The following is a 25,250-nucleotide window of genomic DNA, read 5'->3' as shown; positions in this document are numbered from 1 at the left end:
TTTGGATGTATCATTTTTTATTATTTAATTTATAATAACGAGTACACATGTCCAAATGTTCTTTGTCTTTCCCCAGTGTAAACTATATCCAAAGTTAAATTCAAAGTTTGCCCAGTGTAAACTACATCCAGTTATACTGACACAAATCTGAATTGCCCCATATGACATTTCCATGTAACAGTTCCCCTTTCTATGTTTCTCTCTTTCTTTGTATCTTTTACAGTAAGCCCTCCCTCCATCTGTGTGTGTTTCATATGTTTTTAAAGACATGCTGTATAGTCCAGCGCTGTCCAGTGCAGGGTTGAATGATGAGGTCAAAGTCTCCATCACTTCCCACCATAATCTCCAGACATCTCTTTGTATCTCGGTTTTGTATAGCCCATCCCTTAACATGAATGAATGAATGAATTAATTAATTAAAATTGAATGAATGATGAAATGATAAATTAAAGGTTTTTACTGTGTGTTTATTAAAGACAGCAGTGAAACAGTTACAGCAGATATGAATCTTTACCATGTTGTAGACTGGTTACCTGTTTGAAGTCCCAGAACAAATGGGATCCTTTTTTCTTTGCTTCTGAGCACTCCTCTAGTGTTGGGAGTTTATCAGACCCAGGGTCCACCAGACAGCGGTTGCTTCTGTATTTATGAGATGCTAGAGTCCCAATGCAGATCTCCCCGCTGCCACGAAGGTAACATGTCTGTGTTGGACAATATAGGGGGGGGAATCCGGTCAACAATATAACCAGTCTATACTTTAAGGAAAATCTGGAGAAAAGGAGTAAAAACCCAAAAAAGGAGTCTCCCTACTTGTGACTCCTGGTAATGACAATCATATAAGATAGGTCTGTTTTCTGTAATTGGTCCCTGATCAATGCAGACACTCTTCTTTAGGTCATTAACCACCTGGAAATAGATAAGGCAGTTAGTATGGTCGTTCAGAACTGAGGTAATTATCCATATACCGTACACAGTTATTTACCTTACTGTGACTTAGTCTACAATACACATTTTGTTACAATGTTGGAATATTTGGTAAGGAAAAATAATGTCTACAATGGTGTAAGTTATATATTTGTGTAGAAAATGTAAAAAAAAAAACAAAAAAAAAACAAAGAGCTGGTCTTTTTTTTCAGGAACTCATCGTTTCGAGTACCAGAATGTACTAAGCAGTCTGACGTGAATTTATGACAGAGGGGATGATAAAATTGGTCAACTAACTGTAAAATGTAAATGGGTTGATTTTAATGACAGTGAAAAGTTATGAGGTTCCAAAGTTATGTGTTTGATTTGTACAGTAAAAAAAAAAAGAGGCAGATGAATTTCCTTGCACCCCCTCTTTGAGCTACTTTCTATAATGATGCATCTTAGAGAAATAAATTATTTCAGAATTCCCCTTCTTTTCAGTGGAAGCACAATGATGCTTCAGAAGTGAGAAAAAAAGTCTTCATCGTTTTGTTTTTTTTTTACTTCAGTTTGATTAGCATTTTATTTTTATATTTTTAAACATTTCTCAGTTCTGTTGCTGTTGACAAGAGAAACTTTATACTCTATTATAAAAATTAAGATTCATTCAATTTATTTTCTTCCACTGTCCACAAAGTTAAAATTTCATTCTGAAATGTCAAAATAACTTGCTGGTCACAAATATTGGCAGTAATTTCATTTCATATAATGGTCAAGTCCTGTAGGTATATATAGTGTTTGACATGGAAACAGCCAATGCCAAAGTACAAGGCATGTATTTGGTTACATTTAGTTTATTGCTAACAAGTAGCTGGCACCAAAATGACAGACACTCCAATGTGCACTTGTACATTGGACCAACCGGCCTGAAAAACAAAGTGTGTATTCCACATACATTTTCTGACTATCTACTCTTACAATACAATGCATTCATTAAAAAAAATTATCATGAGCAGGCAGAAAAATATATTATTTACAGCCACAGCGAAATTTAAGGTAGAGCACATTGTGTATAGAAATTCAGTACCCCTGCATTTCAGTGTTACCAAATGCAATATTTTAATCACTTCTAATACCTGAAAAATGCTCACTTACTGCACCATAGGCAAGCAGATCATCCAGTGGATCCAGTGAGGGATATACATTTTCCAGATACCATTTGAAGGGCTTGCACTTAAGTTTCTCTCGCAGTTTTTTTCTCTCCGACACATCGCCAATATCTATACCATGATCCTGTGAGACAAGAAAGGCCAAAAAAGTGGACTTTCCCATACTAGTCTGATGACAGAGGGAGACTAACCTTGTGTTATTTGCTATTCAGAATATCTAAGACCTGTCAGTAAAAAAAAAACAAAAAAACCATACCAATCACTGTTTACAGCACTTGCTAATAAGTCACAATAATGATTATTCATGCAAAAAAAAAAAGAGGAAGAAGAAAGGACAGAAATTGTTGAAATCAGTTCACATCTTTGTAAGGAAAAATAAAATGGAAAGAGTGTGCTGGTTCTTTGAAGCCATTACATTACGTTGTTTTCTGGCAAAAAACATTTGACAGGTATATGGATATGAAATATTCCAAAAAACTGTATGCCTCTGAAACTGAGCTGATGTGGCTGTTTATTTGCAGGACTACTTCACTGAAGTATTTACCTGAAGAGGGAGGTTCCAGTTCAGATTTACATTCCTCTTGTATTCATCCAGCCAGACTTCAGCTACCCTCAGAGCATTCCTCTTCATCATGTGACTCAGATCAGGCATGTAGGGCTTATGGTGTCGCTCAATATGAGCCACTTTTGAGCAAGGTACCACTTCTATACTGCCACCGCAAAGCCACACCTGAGTCATATCGAAGAACAGACAAATACTGGAAGTTTAATTGAAAAATGATCAAATGCCTGGTGAGGTGTGTTGTATGTTCCTGTATATACTGCCTGATGTAACAGATAAGATACGTAAGATAAGATACGGCTGAGCTGGCAGTGTGTAGAATCATCTATTTATTTTCAAAAGACAATTATTTATTTTGCTAATATACAGCTGTTTTCAATCACTAGACAAGAACATGTGTTAAGCAGTGCCCTAAACTGAAGCCAGATAAACTGTTCATTCAACACTTTATCTTTGATAGCAGTAAACTAACACAGCAGTAAACTAACACTAACAGATGACTTACACGAATGCCAAGCTCTACATTTTCACCGCCGTAGATCTTCATTCCCTCATCAAGACTTCCAATTTCCCCAAAGAACAGACGGTCAGCAACCAGGATGCCCATAATAGATGGACTCCTAGTGGATAGATAAATAGAGGTATGGTTTTCATTAATTCACTTCCTTTACATTGTTTCACCGAAAGAGCAGAAACTTGTCGCTGCATGTCTAAAGATAATCAGTATAAAATAGTAGCAGTAACAGCTTATTATGGAGACAGTCATCCAGTTGATCAAGGTAACTATGTATACCTCCTCAAATAACCAAAACATATTTAATCCAGGTTTTTTTCCTTCATAAAATACCAGGTTGTTTCATGTAAGCATTGCAGCAGTAAAGAGGAGACTCACTTTCCAGGCTGTGATGCATCATTTAGGGCATACCAATCTGAGCTGAAGAATTCATATTTACACCACAACGCCCAGTCAAAACCATGAGCAGCAGCTAAGCGCGGAGTGACTTTCAGATCATTATAATTCACTTTATCAAGACCAGGGCTTAGCACAACCGTGCGGTCTGCTTGGATTCGAGCCAGGAGAGGCTCTGCCCTGAAAATGTCAGAGAGAGAAACAACGGTTTGTAGGGCCGGCCATAAGTCTTTTGCAGTACTCACAGAATACACAAGATGACACTGCAATGACTCTGAGGCATCTGCTTACCATTCCACGTTGACCTCAATGTGGGCATCGAAGATGGCCACCACGTCCCCTGTGGCCGCCTTCCAGCCTGACAGCCTGGCCTGAGTCAGGCCCAGTTGCTCTGGGTGTCTCACCTTGCTTATCAAGGCTGGACGTTCTTTGTGGATCTGTATGATGAAGGCATCCAACTCATCTTTTAAATGCTCTGAAAACAAAAGCACTATGTAACACTTATTCAACCCATAGCTGAATAAGGAAATCGCAAATCAGCAAGTGGTACATCTTCCTCTATGAGGTGAACTGTGAAAAAGACAAGGCATCAGAACTAACCTTTGGAGCTGTGGTCATCCACTAGAATGATCTCCTTCAGAAGATGAGCTGGAGTTCTGTCTATGATGCTACGGATAGCTCTTTTAATCACAGAGAGGGCCTCATCAAGGTAAATCAACACAACGCTGATGCTGGGGAGATCCGTGGGGTATTTGTGCCCTATGCATCTATATAAAAAGCATGGGTTTAATCAGAATCATTCAGCACTGACGCATGACCATTGTCAACATTGAGGATGGTGTGATATGAGATTGACCTGGGGTCTCTGGTGTCTGGGATCTGTCTGTTTAAGGGAATCCTGTCACTCAGGTAAGCATTGTAGCCGTATTGCTGAAACAGATCCTCTGCTTTCCTCTGTTCCTCTTCAGAAAGTTCAGCATTCCAGTATTTAAAGAGATTGGAGTTTGGGAAGAGTTTTTTAGCTGCTTGCTTCTTCACTCTCCTCTTCTCCACTTTCTTCTCTTTCTCCACCAGTGTTACCTGTCCACCTCTTTGTTCAATCCTGTTAACCGATTTGACTACAGAGAAAAAAAAACATTGTTCATTTGATCTCTATCTTGTATGCTTCTCACAGGTGGAAGGAATTTCAGACTGAAATCATAACTTTTCAAATTGGAAGAAAAAATATTCTATTCAACAAATAGACATTGACAAGATGCAAACTCCTTATCTACTACTTATTTTATTGCACACACAAAACAAATAGAGTGTTCCCAGACAATGCTGTGCATCATGCACTTTTTCCATCAGTACTACTGAGGAGAATATTTCTACACCTGTTGCACCAATAGAAGACTGTATATTTAAAGTCTTCTAGAGATAGAATATAGATATATGTACATATATCAGTTCAAATAAAAAAAATATAGCTATTGATGTAAATTAATCTGAAACACTTTATGAAAAGAACAAATTCATTCTTCATCTGCGGCAGCTTAGGAAAAGGATATTTACACATAACCACACCTTTAAAGTAATGTTTGAGTTTCTGTGAATTCATTCCATCAGAGATATATTGTACTGCTTATAAAAGAAATCACATGTTGCTAAATCACATACAATTCCATACTGCATTTTTGATTTGCTATTTTAAAAAAATCTTGTAAACGTCCACAATTACTAAAACCTTGACTAAAGACATTTAATGGAGAAAAGTTTGTTTATATTTATAAACTCCCAAAAAAAGTCTTGAGTTCAGTAAGACCATGTCAGCATCATTCAGAATATATTAAATAGAAAGAAAGCTGGCATTTCCCTTACTCATTTCTTCAATATTGTCTTCCAGTCTCTCCAGCCTGGCCAGAATATTCTGGCTGTGCACCGATAGGTTCTGTCTGACATCTCTCGTTCTCTCCTCCTGGACCTTCAGTTGCTGTTTAATGGAGCCCATAGACAACAATGCCACAATAACAACCAGAGCAACGATCAACCCCCGAGGATAGCTCACCCTCATTGTGCCTCTACATGAGTATATGTGTGTGTTGTCTGTCATACAAAGTCAGCCTGATTCTTTTTTTCTAAAAAGAGTGAGCTTTCCTCCTCAGCTACTTTCTCTCTCTCTCTCTCTCTCTCTCTCTCTCTCTCTCTTTCTCACACACACACAACCAACAGAACATGGGTTGTTTGGGATATATCTTTGCTAAAGGTTTGTTCTGTATTCATGTTTTCACAGTCTCCGTTGAAAACAATGAAAACATTAAGTGGAAATATATCTTCATTACTCAAAACCACACCTCCATGAGTCATGGTCCAGCAGGATGCAATATCCTGTTTCACAATGCTTTACTACTTCATCGACAGCAATGTTACTACAAAAAAACAAGTAAAAAAAAGAAAGAAAAAATTAAGCAGTTTGTTCTTAAGCACTGCTGTGACATTGATAATACATTTTAAATTTTGCACAGTTTTAGGAAAATGAAAATGAATTTTACACAACCTGACAGAAATTCCTGCTTAAAATTTATGCTTGATTTACAACTGACATTGTGACCAGTAACATAAAAGCACATTAAAATAAAGAAGTAAATTACTAAAATTCTAATATATATATATATATATATATATATATGTGTGTGTGTGTGTGTGTGTGTGTGTGTGTGTGTGTGTGTGTGTGTATGTATGTATGTGTATATATATGTATGTATATGTATATGTATATTTTAGTATATATATATATTTTAGTATATATATATAAATGTTTGTGAATTTTAAAAAAAAATCTAATTGTGGTGGCAATTATTCATCTGTTCTGCACCAGGCCAGTTCTCCAGAATGAATTTTATGAGGGCTGAGTAGCAGTCTGATTGCTCAGATCTTTACTTAGTATAGTGTCTCAAAATGAGAGGGAGGTTGGATGTAAGTGCAGACAGTTCTTTATTGAAATCCAAATTGTAATCCGAATCATGGTCAATGAACAGGCGAGCTCTGGTGCAATTCTGAGGTCAAAGTCAGGAACAAGCTGAAGAGCTAAAGAAAGACATCAGGGCTAAACAAACAGAACAGGGCTAAAGACACAGGTAAAAAGGTAAACTATGAAGAAGGTAAACTATGAAGAAGGTAATCCAGGAACAAGCAACACCAGGCCCTAGGAACAGCTCAGCACAGACAAGAAGTGCGAGAGTTCACAATGGTCCAACAGAAAACCCAGCGGTATATAAAAAAACACAACAAGGAAACAAACTGGGGGCAGGTGCACACAATAATTAACGAACAAAGTAATCAGCCAGTCAGATCCAACTTGGCTCTGATTGTCCAGGAGACAGGGATATGGAGACACAGACTTGACATCTATTATCTAAGTTGCGCCGTAGTTATTACCATTTGGCTCAGTAGGAATTGTTTAACCATCCAGGCTTAATGTGTTTAGTTAACGAGGGTGGGAGAAGGTGTCTCTCACAGAGGGTCTTCTCATTCAGACGCGTTTTATGGGTTTTTATTCCCTTGTTCAGTTCTACTTTTTGGCACAGAGGTGTGTGATTTTTTATGTTAGAGAGCAGACTGGCATGCAATAGAGTGACCATCAGCATGCATAATGTTTAAGATGTCCTCTGAGACAACGTTGCTGGTGCACATTTCTATGGGGGTAGAGATCAACTGAAACCTCAGCATCTTGTGGAAAATGTTACATGATCTGCTCACCTTGAGGAAAAATGCTACTTCTGTACAGGAGCTATGTTTGCTAATTGCTGTCACCTTCTGCTTTCTAATTAGTGTACAGTATTGGACAGAAGTTGAAGTCTATCAAGTGTTACAGTTTAGTGTGTTCTACATGGTCATGGTTGTTTTACATGCCTGCTAACAGACCATGAACCATTGCTGGCTGCTCTGCCTCTGTGTGTATCTGAAGCAGTGAGCATGAGGGGGTCCTTAAGTGTAAAATATTGTACGGCTGGAGGGTATGGATATCGATTTTTGCATATATTCAGGACTATTGGCCTGGCTTTCTTCATTAGAAATATTTTCCCAGACACAAGGTGACAGAAACTAGCCTCTAGTGAACTTTCTGACCATGACATTTGGGATTAGACACTGCCCATGTTCCATTACTGTTTGATTTTAATCTTAAACTCACTGTTGACACTGTTGTGCAAAATCTTACTTAGGAGTGCTTGGCAACCACTTCCAAAGGGGGGACACAGTCTAGTGCCTGTTCAATGGGTAAGGATCCACAAACCTCAGAGGGTAGCATTAGAAGCCAAATGGGATGGTCTGTGTCAGGTTCTTTTAGTTAATAATGCAGCAGTTAAGGTGCAGGGATAAGATAAGTGGTACCATGTGAGCCACTGTAAATTAGAAAATCTTCCTAGAGATTAGGGACAGAATGGCGGTAGTATTTATCAGAGTCCAGAAATGGCAGGACTAGAGTTGTCTAGGCTTATATGAATAATAGTTCAGTTCTGATGCTGATGTACTTTGGCAGGCATTTCCATTAAGTCTCTTGTATGTCATTGCAGGTGTTCCAGCAGCAGGCTTTCTCTTCTTAAAGGTCCTTCTTATTGGCACGTCAGTGCCATTGGACAAAACCCTCTCAACTGCATCACAAAGAGATGAGACAATCAACAAACATAAGTAACCAAATCGACAGGAATATTTCAAACTGAAAATAGTAGATAAACCAATCTAGAATGTTGGACCCAAAAGTCTTTCTCCATCATTAAGGAATGTCTGGGCACCTTTCATATTGTTAGTAGTTTTCTGATGGCTCAGGCCTTAAGCCGGCCCTCCTGCATACATGTGCTGCATGGCCTCATTCTGGAGTCACGCACTGCTTTGGATCCCATCTACACACAGCAAGGGTGTTATGAGAGTCAAGGTCAGTAAAAAAACAGTCATGTGATGCAGCCCACTATCCGGAAAAAGTCAGCTTTTTAAACTGTGCAATACAGCCAACTACTAGGGAGCTATCATTTAAGGCCTTTTTCCAACACAGAGAACCTGTGATCTTAGGTACCACCTCTCACTACGAGAGATGAAGCACCTATTGATCAGCAATTCATATTGATCTGTAGGTTATACTGCACTCATACTGATCTGTAATTTAGTTTGGTCAATATGAAGATCAGTGCTACACAAATCTCAAAAAGTAGTAAAGTAGAAAGGTGAACATGAATTCATTAATTAACATCTCATGACAGGTAAATATTCTAAACATCAGAATTTTACAGTGAAATGAGACATGATGAGATTTACAGGTTATCACATACATGAGGCAGCATCTGATGACATTCAGAAACAAAGGGTCACTGGTTCCTGAGCACAGTAGCAAAGTCTGGCCGTCTCTTCCTGCCCCTGCTGTTTGAGATGTCCTATGGGTTTCCATCTGAGCATGCCATAAATAGCAAGTAAAAATAGTCCTTAGACTAATCTAAAAAAAAAATCATTTAAGATCACAGCTTTTTTTTTTTAACTTGGAGAACATACCAAAAAGCTCTCTCTTTCATGCTGATGATTTGTAGAAAATCATCAGGAGGCATGCCACGGACCTGGAAAACACAGGAACTAACATTAGGTGAACTCAACTTATACAAGGTGTGCTACCTGGATGAGAAAATTAGTCAAATGAATAAATGTTCTGAAAACAGTATGAACTAAATAAATAATGGAAATTAGTCTCACACAAAAATCCTGCTTGCTTACAATGGCATGCTGAGCTAGAAAGGGACAATTACCAAATGGTTGTGACCCAGGAATTCAGTGCACTCTAATGAGGCTAGAAATATGAAAATTGTGAATGTGCTACTACAATGATTGCTTAGTCCAAGTCTGATTAAATTAGGATCTTGCAGAGCTGCAATGAACAATTGTGATCTAATTTTCCCTTACTGCTGTAAAACGTGGTAAAATTGCCTCCATTATGCAGACCAACTGGCCACCCAGGAAAAAGGGGGACACCGGTGCAGAGTTCTGCCAGAACACAGCCCAGGCTCCACATATCTATGGCTGCGGTATATGCCTGGCCCAGGATCAGCTCTGGGGCACAATCCTAACGGGTCTGGATATAGTTCTACACTGTGGGTGGGTACAGGGGTGGGGAAGTGAAAACAGATCCACCTGTACGGTTGAATGTGTTAATGTTTCACCCATGAGCACATGTAACCGCTCACCTGCACTCATGAACACACACAAATGGACAGACAGTCAGAGTTTCTTTTGAATAAGCAGATTACGCACTGGTTTGGAACTCAAAGCAACTGGAACCAAAATCAGTAACTTGGAGTCTACTACAGCCTTCATGTACCTGGAGTATATTTTCCTGTTGAACAAAAATAAGAGAAAAAATCAGTGGCCAGTACAGACACATTTCCTGCATACTAGTGAATATCTTTAAAATGTCATTTTAAGGGACCGTTTCCGACCCCTACTGGTTTGAGGTCACAGTAGATGATTTTCTCATGCTTAAGCATCTGCAGGCATTTGAGTAGAGTTTAGGCAAACCTACACACCAGAGGCAGACTAAAGCCCTGGTAGTGAGTCCTAATGAATTCATGCAGAGTTGATCTGAAAAACACACAAATTATAAGGGCATATATTGTTAACCCACAACAAGTTACGCAATTATATCTCTGAAAAAAAACCAAACACACACATGCACATTCCATATATTCGTTCCGTAAAACGCACTTTCAAGCGCCTATTACTCGACTACAGAGTCAGACTATGATATACACTAGCACAGCAGTAATTCCACTGACACACCTGAGCAGAGCACAGAATAGACTAACACAGGAGCAATCCACAAACACACTACCTCAGGAGCTTACGCACTGATGTGACAGCTAATCTGTAAATCTGAAAGTCTTCATTAATTTTCCACCACATTACATCCTCCAGTAACTAAAGCAAACAGACTCACCCCAGAAGCTCAAAGACAATACAGAAGTGGATGTGGAGGTATATGTACTCCTTCATGTGGATGACGTTGTAACAGTCTTCCTAGTCCTTATTGCAAATCATATATAGAATATGCAGCTCCACCATAGCCTGGCTGTGAAAGCTATCGGGTGGGACACCAAAGGGAATAAAAGGCATTCAGCTGACAGAAGGAACACTTACTACTCACAACTGCATCGACACATTATTTTCAATCAACCCTTAAACATGAGATCAAAGATTCATTTTTTGAAGACTCTAAAATTCCAGTGTGAGTCACTAAGATTAGGAAGGATATTTGGTGGTTAATTAAGGAGGACGGGTGTAATTACGACCGTAATGCACTATTACGATAACTTTCGTCACATAAATCATCATTAAATATATCCTACTACATTTCTGATGCTATACTGGGGATGTGAGAGGGATACTAACGTGTCAAAAAAGCTACCCTCACATGGTGCAAATGACCTCGACACTTAAACCACAGGAACCTTTACCGATGTCCTCCAGTACCTCAAAGCGATAGCCAATATGGACATGTGGAGCCTGGAAAAACAAAAACAAAACACTGCAGCTTAGACAGACATTAGGATGACTGCAAACATCATCAACTCTGTTAATTAAGATCTCCAATGGCCTTAAAATGGTCTGTCACAACAGTTGTGGAATATTATTGCTGGGACCATTACCAGGACATAGCCACATTCTTCATTATCATATCCTGAGTTATAGGATGCCCATTGGGATCCACTGATCTTCCTGGCAACCAGACCCAGGTAACAAACCTCGCAGTAGTTTGTGATTTCCATCTGCTCAAATTCAGTCAGTCTGTACCCAAAATGTTTCAGTGCATCAGTAACACAGAGACCAGACAAATACTATGAGCAAGTTGCAGGATTTCTGTCAATCATGTGGAAAACAAAGGATTAGTTTAGCTGCAAAAGGGTCAAAACACAAATGATGTTTGGATAAGAACATGTAAATAAAACACACCAGTATGAATTTTATACTGGCGAGGCAAATGCTGTGTTCAAAAAACCTCAGCAGATATGGTAATAAAATAACACATTTTCATATTACCATAAATTCTCAACTAAAAACGGGTCTCAAGCTATGGCCAGGTTTCAGATTATAGCTAAGGTTGCTGCCTGTTTGGGTTTGCCGCTTCCAAATACAGGCCAGGTAAAAAAAAAAAATTTACAGAAAGGCTCAGGTGGTAAATTCATCATATTTCCACAGAATTATGTACACCATTACAATAACATACGGTAATTATGCTCACCACTCTGTTGATATTAGTGTCACTTTTTAACAGAAATACCATACCGATAGTGCTCTAACTCGCATGGATTGTGGTCGCTGTAGGACTATGTGTATTAATGGCCCATTATTAGTATTCATGGACATCACTACCAAAACTCTCTACTTCCTATTTCCTTTGTGTTATTTTATTATTTCTGTGAGTTATTTCATATAACAGCACATCTTAACAGTACTTGGAAAAAGTCCTAGAAGGGAAAAAATGTCTGATGTCTTAAGTACAGTAGGGACATGTCGGCCTGTGAACTGGAAACAGAGGAACAGATTTTACCTTTAAACCTGTCATTGTTTCAACCTTAAGCTGGCCCTCCTGCATCCAGTTGTGCTGCATGGCCTCATTCTGGAGTCACGCACTGCTTTGGATCCCATCTGCACACAGCAAGGGTGTTATGAGAGTGAAGGTCAGCAAAAAAACAGTCATGTGATGCAGCCCACTATCTGGAAAAAGTATCATTTAAGGCCTTTTTCCAACACAGAGAACCTGTGATCTTACATACAAATCAAACAAATAATTCACTGAATAATCAACACTAAGCGATGTAAATATAGTAAATGATTACCAGTTTCATTTTGTGATAGAGTTACTGTTCTTTGCAGACTATTGCATCATTTGCTATATCCACAGATGGTTTTAATCCGTCAATAATTGCTATCTTCATCCTCTCACCAGATTCAGGTAATACTGATACATTAAAATGATCTGCGAAAAGTCTGCAGTTTGAATGCTCATAAAACATCCGCTTTTGTGCGGTTGTATGCTCAACTTTATTGCACATTGCACACAAGCTGATGCAATATATAGATATGTATATTGCATCAGCTTAATTACACAATCTCACATTGTAGCTTTCACAATAGCACACAAATTTAAAACAATCTAACATAACCTTGAGATAAAGTGACAGCAGCAAGAACAGTGCATTTGTCTAAGACAAGATGCGACACTAAGTTGCACTTGGATGCGACACTGTGTTGCACTTACATGGCAACTCCCCTGATAGAGTTGAGAGTTATTTTGTTGTCCATCGATACTGACTTGCGGAAGGGCGACATCTCTTTTGTGTCTGGGCTTGGAATTGCTGGTGGGCCGGACAGCTGTATTTTCCAAATTCTGCTTCACGCAGTTGCTAGAATTACCCAGCAGAGATAGAGTGAGGGAGAGACAAAAGACAAGCATTGAATGACTGCAAGTGTTGACAGAGTCTGTTTGTTTAGCCTCAGCACGGCACCTTCATTTGGTCACTCTCCCGTTTCACCTTTTCTGTTCATCTCCATCTGTCTCCGTGTAATACAAACCCCTCCACTGTTACCTGGAGGGTCTGATTCAATCACACTGAACCCCTGTTTTAACAAACAAACTGCACTTGGCTATTGTGTGGGAAAGACGTGCCATCAACTTTTACACGATATACAATAATATCTGAACAACCAACCCCAGCTCTTTTTAAGTGATAATTCTCTGGGCAAGGTGTTTGTGTCTGAGCCCTGTGGTCACTCAGGGCATCAGTAGAGAGTGTTGGTTGAATGCTAGCTGTATGCTTCAGTTTCCTGTTCAGATAGACAGATGTGAACTGAAAGAATGAATCTGAATTGGAGCAGGGGATCTATTTATGGCAGCTGTGTTTTACCTTGGATTGATTACTTTGTTTGTGCAATGCCAACTTTGGCTTAACTATTACACTCATGGTCCAAAGCTAAATTTAAACCGATCATGTGTGGAGTTGAAGCATTATCCATCATGCACACTAAACAAATTTACCTTTCTTAATATCCATTTCTCTGGAACTATGCATACTATAGTCTTGCTACTGAAAAAAATTGGGCAATAAGGCAGCAGGGGCTGACTAAAATCCAAAGGCTAACCATCCAGTCACTGACACTATTAATCTTATCCTTGCCCACAGCAGTGTGGATTAAAGAGTTAGAGGAAGACTTCCTCCATTACAGACTCTTCCTTGTAAGTACTGAGTATGCTACAGTACAGGGTTATACCATTATGTGGCTTGTGGGGGTGCGCTTACCTCCATGAGGTATAGACTAGGCCCCGAGTTTGTGATCTCACTTTGATCTTTATGTTGTTGGGGAAAAGGCATCAGGAATTCTTGCAATAGTTCACTTTCCAAAGCATACAGTCTATTAAAAGTCTTTAAATACTATTCATAGGAGAGAGCAAATATTTGGTCAGTATGAGTCAACTTGTCAAATTGTGCCACGACTGCTGTATTAACACTGACAACTGTTTTACTGATTTATGACACATCAAAGCGCATCTCTACTTTTATGAGCACTATTTTAGAGCAGAGAATGTCGAAGTGTTACAACAAACAAACAAATAAAAAAACAACCACTAAGTAAATAAAATGCAAATTTGCATTAAAAAGAAAATCAAAAAGATTCACAATTACTGTGAAATAGGTTACTGAAAGGTGCACCAAGAACCATAACAATTTTGATGTCATTAGAAAACTCTTCGAAAATCGACCAACAGCTACTTTCTGAGAATAGTTATATTAACGCATCTATTCATCTGAATACTTTGTGTATAAAGGACAACACATATATAAAAAGAAATTTATAATGTAGCTAGGACAAGTGTCTCTGAGTTTTTAGAAACATATTTTCTCACCTTTGTATTTATGTATGGGCACATTTTCTTTGAAAATAACTGAAGGTTCTAAAGCGCCACTGTAAATTCTCTGCAGTTATTTTTTTTTTTTTTCAAATTTCTACATAAAATAAAGAAGCGACAGCATCTTTCATTTTAATAACTTCTGTTTTTGTCAAGAACAGGTGCTTTCATATACCCTCAGAACAAGTCAACAAGAAAACAACCAGAGGAATTCAGAAAATGTCCAACTATTGTAACGCACACACTTACAAGAGTAGACAACTCATTGCATTTCATGGAACAAATAGCATTGTTTTAACAGCAGAGATAGAACTAGAAGTATGGTCATAGTATAGGCCATAGCGAGGCAGTGTACATGTGTGTCGGTTTACATGTACTGACAGGGGGTTTCTATGGCCAGGGACTTCTCCCAAATCCTGATCCTTTTCAACGCAAAAACCATTAGCATATGTGTATGCTGGGCTGCTATGTAGAGCAGTTCAAACATACTAAGGCTGGGAGAGTGGGGACAGAGATTCAAAAGAAGGTAGTGGTAATCATGGAAAACATGGAAAACGCTGAATTAGCTAAAATCAACATTGGAAGCTAATACAAGATCTGTGCAAACAGCAGTGATTTGTGAAACACTACTTGTGCTTGTGAGTTGTTTCAAAGCCAAGCCGACACCTTGTTATTCACTCTAGCATTTGTCCAGATTATAGCAGCTTCTTTAAATCTTTCATTAGCTCTGAGTTAGAGGCAAGGTGCCAGTCCTCCTGTCTCCAGAGAAACCTTCTGTACCATTTGAGGTCAGGAAGAAGGCATGACCTGAGGAAGGGCACAACCTGACTGCCCAGGCAAAACCCTGTCCTCTACTCTGGTGGATGACATTGCTGCCTCAGACAACTCAGACACAAGCCAGTGACATGGCAGTAAGTGACAGCCAACCATCCTTCTCTCAGTGCTGCATTTGGCCAATCAGGTAACTATGGAATCAGGTGTAATACTGGAAGCAGTGACCCCACATGTAGGAGCAAACAGAATGTCTACGTTTGCCATCATGAATGAGAAGCTTTCGCATCTTAACACTATTAAATGGTCCTTTTCCTCAGAACTTTTGCTCTGACAATTGTAGAGGTCATTTCACTCATTTATTACAATGACAACTGTGACTATTAACTGTATTGTAGCAGCGGACATAAATGAAAGACAACGAGACATCTTGAGTTGATCAGAATCTTGTTACCAGCTTTATGAGCACACTGACTGAGTTTCTCTCCTTAAGTAGCCATTCACTGTGATTAACATGCGGTGTTAGGCTTATCCATAATGGTGACTAGGTAACTCTGAACTCACTCACACCATTTGAAGAAAACTACTCTGAAGAACACAAAAACACTCAATACCCATAATTCCAAAACCCAGGGAGCTGTTATCTCTGATATCTCTTCCATCAGTCTATCCTTGACACCAGATTCTGTATATTAATTTCCCAGCTGCTTTAAACTGACATTCATCAAGTTCAGCATCCATGATGTTTTGCTCTGAGATACCAAGAGGACTTATGGAAGAGAATACAGTTCAGTACGAACGAAACATTCTTGTTTTAGGACTGAGGCCACACTCTTTGTTGCTAGTCAAACATGCAATCCTAGGTTATACAGCTTCCCACATTATATCGTTAAGGCATAGCGGGACCTCTGTCAAAGGCCTGGCTCAGTGTCACTCATTCACGGAGATGCTGCCATTTGCACTCTGAGGAAAAATTTTGTAGGAATAGCACACTAATAATAAATACTCTTTTCACCAGTGGGGGGACAGTTCTGTCCTGGGTAGTAGGTGGTAACCAACCTCTTCACTGAATTTCTGCAGGTATGACATAAAAGAATCATATAAAACAGTTAGAGTAGTTCAGTTTATTATAGCTTGGAATTTTTCCAGGCTGCACTGGTTTGAACACCTGTCACTATTATAGAAGGTATACACGTATTTTCTGCCATGTTTTTCGTTGTTATTTAGTAAGAGCCCTCAAAATCCAACTCTGGGAATAATTTGATTATCTGTCTTGAAAAGTTTTTAACCAGTTTGACGTCTTGCGTGTGACTTTCTACAGCTCATGTTTGCTGTTTTGTGCCTGTGAAAATCGAATGCCGATTCTGTCAGACTGACCACTTGACGCAGTACAGAGCAATTTATTGTGGCCTCACCAACGAAGAGGCCGAATGTTATTACATGGTGCTGCAAAGGTTCTAAAAACATTCTATTGTTGACCAGAGTAGTTTTGGGGGATCTGAAGGCCTAAAACCGAAAAGCGTTAACACTCAAATTGTTAGTATGCAGCCACTGAAATAAAGCCCAGTATAAATACACCCCTTAAACATTTTGATAATGTTTACATGAAAACTGTGTCTCACAGTTTCTAATATTTGACTGCTTGGAAGTGCATTTTCCAGCCATATTTGAGATGTTGGCTCATTTTCATTCCAGGATATAACTGAAAAATAGCAAAAATAAAAAGTAATTCTGTAAGTAGTCATTTTGCAGGCTTAGTCACTTCATTTTTTTATTATTTTATTTTTTCGCAGGCATTAAACAGCCACTTCTTTTCTGTCCAAAGCTCTTCATGGGACATTTCAGGCAGGCTAAAATGTGTTACCTTCATGCAATCACACTTATCTCGTTTTGCAGTGAAACTTAACTTTATCCAGTTTTCAACATTAATTACACTGATTATATTGACACGATCTGCAAACTGTTTATTCGACTTAAAGTTGAACATTAATGCATGTGTACATTCCAAAATAAAACAGACATAAAATACACACACACACACACACACACACACACACACAAAAACTCTACAAACATCAGTTTTTCAGGTTAAAAGGCAAGCCAAAGAATGACTGTTGCATATGTCACTTAGTCCAGCAGGGGGAGCAAGAACACCTTCTGAGGATTTTTATCTTCAACAAAGGGGGACAAAAAAATGACCCCAACGCTTCAGTGACCATTTGAGATACATATATATATGGTGTATTTAGTAAAAGTCTAGGTATATGGCCAGGATGGTAAGCCATCTGATGAGCTAACTCCCCCAGAAAAGGATTCACACTAGTCCTGGTGTGAATAGCATTTTGCAAAATGTACAATTTAGTGCAGGACCTAGATTGATCTTTGTGTGGAAATATGCCAATTAAGAGAAAAGTAAGGAAGAGATTCTTTCCCCACAGAGGTGAATCAGTGTGCCACAGCGCTGGGATGCAGCGGTTTGACTCGAGCGAGACGAGACAGTCCCAGACGCAGACCCTGTCCAGGAGACTTGACTGGGACGCTCTGTAAGCTGCCGGGACTCCTCCCAATCTGACCTTTTGACAAACAAAACAGCGTATGTTCAGCATAAACAAACTACCAAGGTTCAGGTCCTTATTCATTTTCTAAAGTGATCATGTGTGTGAAACCCTGATTATCTTAGCATACCTGGAGGATTCCACTTAGGCAGTCTTCCCGCTGCAGGACTGACAGAGAGGGCAGGTTTAGACAGAGGTGGTGTGGTTGGAGACTTTTCTATCCCAGGAACAGGCCTGATCATTGCTGGGCTTCTGCTCTCAGCTGGAGAAGACAGAGAGGAGAAATAAGAGATGGGAAGCAGAGAATCAATGAGGAAAAATTGAGAGAGAGAGAGGGAGAGGGAGAGAGAGAGAGAAAGAGAGAGAGAGAGAGAAGGAAGAAAGGAAGAGGAGCCAGGGCAGTGAGAAGACTTTTAACTAGTTTGAGGAAATACTGATTTGTAGGTTTTCTAAATCCAATTTTTTTTGGTTAAAATTTTCTCATACAATCAGATGACAGAAAAATACCTTTGAGTTGTCCTTTGCCTTTGGTTGGCTTTGGAGGCTTCTTCTGTTTGCTGGAGGTCTGAGGAGGTGCCTTTTGCTCTTTTCTGCTTGTCTTCTTTTTCTCTGTCTTCTTTACAGTAAACTCCTCATCTTCACTTTCTTCTTGATCACTGAAATCCTCATCACTGTCTGAATCTGCACTAGAGAGAACTTCAATGACTTTAAAGGCCCACTGGTTCAGACTAAGTTCCAATTCATGTACATTGTGTAAATGCTATATGGCACAGATGCTTAAAATCCAACCCAATGGGCATTACCTGCCCATGAGCAAATTCCAGATGGAGTGCCAATCGATATTTAATATTTTATTATTAACATTCTAAACTGCAGGTAAGTCCACCCTATTTTTAAATAGTACACATATTTAACACAGTCCTCAGACAACAATTCAGAATCAGACAGCCATATTTGCATCTGACAGGGTTCCTCCTTCTGACAGTCAGCCAATCACAGAATGATGATACAGTCACAGTGCCATGCAATTTAGTTAAAGTGTTATTTAGCAGCAATGGACAGCTGCAAGATAGACAGCAAAAACTGAAAATTCAGCCGTAAATGGACACATAAATTTGCATGTCTTTTATCAACTCATGCCAGTGCTGGTCAATAGTATTTGATTTGTCAAACTACCTTTTTGGTTAACAAGACAACAATAAAACTCAAACTACTGGCCCTGGACCCTCTGGACCCCCTACTGGCCCTGGACCCTCTGGACCCTCTGTCCAAAAGTGGCCCAAGAACTCAAAACCTTTGAGCATCAGTGCTCTCCGGACCGGGTGTGTATTGTGTCTGGTGGTCCTCACCCCCTGCTTTGCCCTTTTCCTCCTGCAGGACAGGCTCCTGGTGCTCTATGGCTCTTGACTTTCTCTGCCTAGAGCCACTAATGGGGGAAGCCTGCTCACTGGTGATTTTATCCAAGCCTAAGGAGATGAAGAAAGACTTTAGATGTCTGGAATCTCTTAACCTTATCAATTTACCGAGACGTTTTAGAATTGAAATAACCGAAACAACCTAATTCACATGAAGCAAATTGTCATTACTGCTGCATTGTTTCAGTGTGATATGTCCAAGGGACCCACATCAAACACTGTTTGCTAGTCAAGACTTTGCATTCTGATCACGAGGATAATTACTTAAAAAAACTGGATAGATTAAAGCATGTATTGACAGTGTGGCTTTGAAATACAATATATTCAGCAACTTTGGTTAATACATGACTGCAGTCACTGATAAATCTTAGCTGGCAAAACAACATGTTAGTGTGTTAGTGGCTAGTTTCAAGCGCCACTATGAGGTGACTTATTGATGCAGCTATCATACAAAACAAAGAAACAAAATCCATCTATCTACTAATATCTGGTAAACTCCAGTGGCAGAGGGCAGAGCATGACCTTATACACAAAAAGCTGCTTTCCATAAATCATTCAGTCTGACATATAACTGATGTCAATGGGGGACACCATTTTGAACATGTACGTAGCTGAATGAGGGTGACTGCTTGGCTGTTCATACCACTCACTGTCTAGTCAACCACAACAAACCAGACTAGTATTAATGAAACATTCAGAAAGACACAGACTTTCAGGTCAGGAGTTGTGTTGCTCTGCTGTGAAAGAATGTAAAATATATATTATTACCCATACAGCTGCCATCCACACTGCAGTTGGACAGCAGTACTGCTGAAACCTGAGCTGGCTGGGGTGTGTCAGCTTTTAAAGGACCTACAAAGAAAAACAAGACAAAACACATTTCAGAATCATATAACTGCAATCTTTTGAATGCTGGAAGTTATAAAAAAGACACACATGCATTTTTCCTAAAACAACAGAAATTCAGTAACTCTGAAGAATTCAAACCTGCACCATTGGGCAAAGTTTCTTCTTTTGCTTCTCCAGTTTGAAGCAAAGAAAGAGTAAGTGCTGCTTCTAAGTGTCTTTCATACACTTTTTCATCCAGAGATATCCTGAAAAAATGGCAATAACTGGTTGAAATTCAGCTTCAATGCTGCTGAAACATCTTTACTTCAATACCATAAACCAGAGAGAACTGTCACAGGTGAACATGTCTCTGTGTTTAGCAGCCTTATTTGATTAAATGAATAGACAGGAAGCACACAAAAAGAGCCATTTAGAGATCTCATAGCCAAGAACAGGGCCTGGTTTAACAATACTTGTGGCAAACAGTTCTTGCATTTATTGACCGACATGCTATCAATTGTGTTTGTATTATAGCATATTAGATTCTTGCATCCCATATGGCCAGCACTAATGGTTCAATGTAATAATCCTACCTTTCGCTACATCCTTTTAAATGGGTAGCCGATTCTTGACTTGAAGATTTCGTTGAACTCTTCTTGGATTTTTGAGATTCATGCTCCTTCACACGACACTTTTTGCTGGGAGGTGCTTTCACCTCTGCAAAATCTTCGTCTGATTCACACATTGAACAAATCAGCTGAGAGCGTTTATGGATACTAAAAGGCCGAATGATGTGAACTGTACTGTCATAAATTCACTTAATGGCCTTATGAATACTGCATAATACTGCAGGATAAATATACATGCATGTGTGCTTCTTACCGTCGTCATCTGCGAAATCTGAGTAATTAACAGCTTTCCTATTTCTGGAGAAAGGTAGGCAAGAAAGAAAGAAAGAAAGAAAGAAAGAAAGAAAGAAAGGTGACAGTTTAGATGAGATTCCAAATAAAGCACTGCACTACAAAGGACTTGCTGCGGTCTATGGCAACATGACAACTGCAACACGTAGCTATGCTGGCTTCAATCATCGCTACAATCTATAGCTCAGTGCCTTCGTGTTAGATGTGGGTAGCCCCTAATAGATGTCTTAGTTAAACAGCAAACACAGCAGTCTATTAGCTGGTGCTACGTAATCTTGTTATAAATATTAGCTACCGAAGCAAGTCTTGAGATTATGAAATTTGTAACAATACTTAGATGTGTACCTGCAGGGTCGGTCCATTATATTTCTATCTTCGTGGCGGAAGTCTTATATTAATATATCTAGCAAAACCTATCCTGGCAAGACCCAGAAAAACCTAGCGAACTAGTTAACTGACATACGTGCAGTAGCTAAGCAACTACTTTAGCATACGACTTTTGCTTACGATAAATTACAGGTCACAGAGAATTAAAAGTATCGTACATAACTAGTCTCTCGTGTAATTATTTTTAAGATCTTATTAAAACGGCTCCATGAGACTATCGTGATAAACATGCTTTGCCTGCGCTTTGCCTTGGTTCCAAATCCCTAACACAATTGAACTACCCGCCTGAAAACAAACTAGGATACTTCATCTGACTGCCCACAACCTAAGATTCGATACAGACTGAATTGCAGTTTATGTGAGGAAAAAGGTACTTACGGTATAACCATAAAATAAGTATATTATTAATAAACAAACAATTAACAAAATCTAACGAAATTACCTACATGCCGAAATTACCACCTCAATTTCAAAATGGGACATTCGAATCTACTCGCTTTTTCACAATTTCGCGGCAGCTCAACGAAAAGTCCGATCTGTACGTAACTGTAGGGGTGAAGTAAGGGAACATATTCGGTGCAGATTATATTTTGATCACATACTACGACAGGTCAGATAATGAGTAGTTTATTTTGAACTTGTTTAACATAGGACGTTGTCTAAACCCATTGTACATTGTTCAACGAAATGTTATAAAACAACACTAACTTTAAAATTGTCAGCAAATCTGCGTGTGAGTTTTAGTGTGTGTTTTAGTGTGTGTGTGTGTGTGTGTGTGTGTCAGGGTAGGGAGCATTTCTATGTACAGGACATGTGTGTAATGTACTGAGCAATACGTGATCGATAGCACATGTATTCTGATATAGCTACACTTGGTCTTCTCTATGTAGGACAGTGACCATAACCATAATTTGCAAAAGCAAGAATTATTATTATTATTATTATTATTATTATTATTATTATTATTATTTTAGTAGTAGTAGTATTAGTAATAGTTAAGTTGAGTAATAATCATCATCATCATCATCATCATCATCATGATTCCAGTTGACGGCTGAGGACATTTACCACCCAGGGAGTCTGAGCATATTCATGGTAATATGGTATATAGTCTAATTTTAAAACTCTCTCATTTAAAGCAATATCTCTGCAATGTATTCCAAGATGGAAGTTCCTTGTGTGACTTGTTTGTCACAGAACAGCACAAAAGGTTAGTGGCCGGAGTGAAAAAGCCACAATGTTAAAAATAGCCCAAAGTGAAGTCATTTCAGAGTGAATGTGGAAATGTTTATTCTTGGTCCTGGTTAGGAAGGAACCTGGATGGCATAATTAATTCAAAGTGAGCATGACAGTGAGTTAATGACAGGAACATTGGATCAAAAAGTCAATGTTAAACCAAATCTCTTAGTGTGATCACTATTTTAAAATGAAATACTGGTCAAGTTGTGCTGAGCGTTATATAAAAAGGGAGCTTTTACGCAGTTTTCTTATCATGACTTTTTATTTTTCTTGTACCATTTGATAGAATGGTATACCTCCCAGCCCAAGCAAACTAGTAGAAAATGTCTATACAGTTTACATTTTAATTAGCCAAGCATCCATATAAATACTTTAAATAAAAATAAATGAATGCAATTAAATAAATAAATACTTTCTTAGTTTCACCACAGGTGGTGTCCAGCACCGGAATGGTCTTGGAGAGGCTACTGACAAATGGTTTATTAGACTGCAGAAGCGTAATGTATATTTATTAAAAAGAATCCTCTAATGCGTTCATAACCGGTGCAAATATTCTTATCTAAAGTATATATAACATGACTTTGTGTGCAAGTTTTTCGGGGTTTCCGCATTGAGATGACCCGAAAAAATGTTCGCATTATATCCAGAAATCCTAGTACCCTAAAATCACAGATCACATTGTTTGTTTGGGCGCATTTTAGTGTGTAGCAAGTTGGTTCTGTGAAAGAAAACAATTTCAATATTGTTACTGAAGTGCCTTTTAGGATTTCACCCAAGTTAATCTGATTTTCACTCGACTCCATCTGCAGAAGTCTTCATATACAGAATGTTAGACGTTCGTTCATAAGATAAAGGTGTTTCATTGTGTGCTATTTGGTGAAGTAAATATGAAAGCATGAAAACAAAACCGCCTTTAACTCTCTTAGTCAATGTATCCCTGAACAGATCTCAAAAGTAAACCAAAATAATGAATGCCGACTGGGTTTACATTCAATTAGGATAAATATTGGGATAATAAATATTCAGTTATATCGAACCATATCATTGTCCATGACTGTCCTTATTAAAGATTTTGTTAGAACTTCAAAAGCTGTGCTTTTTCCCAGACCAGCTGTATTTAAAAGCAAACTTTGACACCTGCTGTCCAATCCACGTCAGTAACATCATCTCAGCCTTGGATGCGAGGGCTACTGGGGTTCGACACGTGCAGAACCTCCCATGGGTCGTCATCAGAAGGTGATACAAGCGTTTCTCTGGAGATGTTTCGACCTGTCTCAATGTCTAAGTCCGAGTCTTCTTCCTGAATGCCACGCGAATCCGATGCCTCTCCCTGCCCAAGTGCGTTGAGCGGATCGGACGGATCAACCTGTCGGTGCTTTCTCTCCTTGTGCAGAAGACGCTCTAACGGAACAGTGTTTCTTTCAGACAGGAAAAGAGATGATTGTGGAAGGTTCTGTCCCGCCACATACACTTGTTTTGCCCCATCCAGGTTGAGCAAAATGCCAGTTTTGGAAGAGTAGTATACGTCTCGGTGGTTCTCCAAGAGTTTGTGGTGAAAAAGACAGTCGTCTCTGTGGCAAACCGTCTGGAAACAAGGACGGACAAATTTTTGCCTTAGAAGTTATTAAACTTATGACGTGTCGCTAATTTATTTTTTTTAGTTAATTCGCTTTCTCTTAAAACAGGTGACAAATGCAAGGGCATTGTGCAATCTCTATTCTCACAGCGAAATTTTATTATTTTAAAACTAATAACTGTGAACATTACGCATTTGAAATTAATCGCAACTCACTGAGGTAAACAGATTTCCTTCGGCATCCATACACAAGAAACGGTTGCTTTTCACTCCCAGAATAGCCAGACGATCTCTTGATTCAGATTTCAATAAAATGACACCTGTTGAAATCACATATGATATCAGTTAAAGACACAAACCAGCTTGGGGTCTGTCTGGATGAGAATGTGCACTCTAAGCGCTGCGTTTCTAAAGTTAAAAGAATGAAAAGTCATCAGACAGATTTGTGCTTTCAGGCATTAAAAAAATTAAATTGAGAGATTGACCCAATTCTTTTACTTACTATAAGAGCCCCGATTGGTAGTTTTGCGCACATGGCCATTCAGACTGATCTCTAGGTAGAAGGTATTGACGTCAGTTGATGTCTGCAGGTGTATGAATCTTCTCGGGTTCCCCCAGTTGGATCCAATGAGCGGAGAGGGGTTTGGAACAGCATCCAAAGCTGGGAATCCGTGAAGCGCAGCCAGCCAGAGCGCAAAGAACGAGGAGTGCATGTTCAGTAAAGAAGCAGACACTCGCATTTTTATACAAAGTTCAAAATGAAGGATTAACTTGAGCAAAACGAATTCACTAGTTAAAGGTCGTTCTGATCTTCCTAACTTTGAGCCCGAGTATTTAAAGTCACTCAGTGCCACCCATTGCTTTCATGTTTTGCGCAATGCTCGCCCCCAAATGCAGAGGATGTCCATGCATAAGAAGCGGAAGAGAAGGAGGGGTGGTACCGGAGATCTTGCACATGTCCATCTTGGTTTGCTTATAATGAGGGTAATTAGCAAGTGAGTGGTGGGCCTACGTGGTTTTGGTTTAGCAAGAGCTAAGTTGCCTTTTACAGCACCGACCTACAATCCTTGCGTCACCATCACAAGTATTTT

At 39.1% G+C, this 25,250-nt stretch overlaps 3 protein-coding genes across 3 annotated transcripts; all 3 read right to left on the bottom strand.

Moving 5' to 3' along the window:
• Positions 1 to 250: 250 nt before the first annotated feature.
• LOC115808671 (probable polypeptide N-acetylgalactosaminyltransferase 8) lies at positions 251 to 5,600 on the bottom strand. The gene is made up of 11 exons (XM_030770154.1): positions 5,408 to 5,600; positions 4,404 to 4,665; positions 4,148 to 4,314; positions 3,839 to 4,022; positions 3,530 to 3,727; positions 3,143 to 3,257; positions 2,620 to 2,805; positions 2,062 to 2,199; positions 811 to 906; positions 534 to 701; positions 251 to 385 (listed from the first exon to the last, which is right to left on the bottom strand). Exons 1-11 carry the CDS (start codon positions 5,598 to 5,600, stop codon positions 251 to 253), a joined length of 1,842 nt encoding a protein of 613 aa, XP_030626014.1.
• Positions 5,601 to 17,684: 12,084 nt separating this feature from the next.
• On the bottom strand, positions 17,685 to 21,319 carry rad51ap1 (RAD51 associated protein 1). The gene is made up of 8 exons (XM_030770036.1): positions 21,303 to 21,319; positions 20,920 to 20,963; positions 20,641 to 20,769; positions 19,978 to 20,061; positions 19,114 to 19,260; positions 18,302 to 18,475; positions 17,925 to 18,113; positions 17,685 to 17,812 (listed from the first exon to the last, which is right to left on the bottom strand). The coding sequence occupies exons 1-8, from the start codon at positions 21,317 to 21,319 to the stop codon at positions 17,685 to 17,687; spliced, it is 912 nt and encodes a 303-aa protein (XP_030625896.1).
• Positions 21,320 to 23,751: 2,432 nt separating this feature from the next.
• fgf23 (fibroblast growth factor 23) lies at positions 23,752 to 24,899 on the bottom strand. Its single transcript, XM_030769919.1, has 3 exons — positions 24,662 to 24,899; positions 24,376 to 24,479; positions 23,752 to 24,168 (listed from the first exon to the last, which is right to left on the bottom strand). The coding sequence occupies exons 1-3, from the start codon at positions 24,897 to 24,899 to the stop codon at positions 23,752 to 23,754; spliced, it is 759 nt and encodes a 252-aa protein (XP_030625779.1).
• Between the last annotated feature and the right edge of the window lie 351 nt (positions 24,900 to 25,250).

This window comes from Chanos chanos, chromosome 1, assembly GCF_902362185.1.
Source record: "Chanos chanos chromosome 1, fChaCha1.1, whole genome shotgun sequence".
Taxonomy (NCBI): Eukaryota; Metazoa; Chordata; class Actinopteri; order Gonorynchiformes; family Chanidae; genus Chanos; species Chanos chanos.
This window is presented reverse-complemented; position numbering and strand designations above follow the sequence as displayed.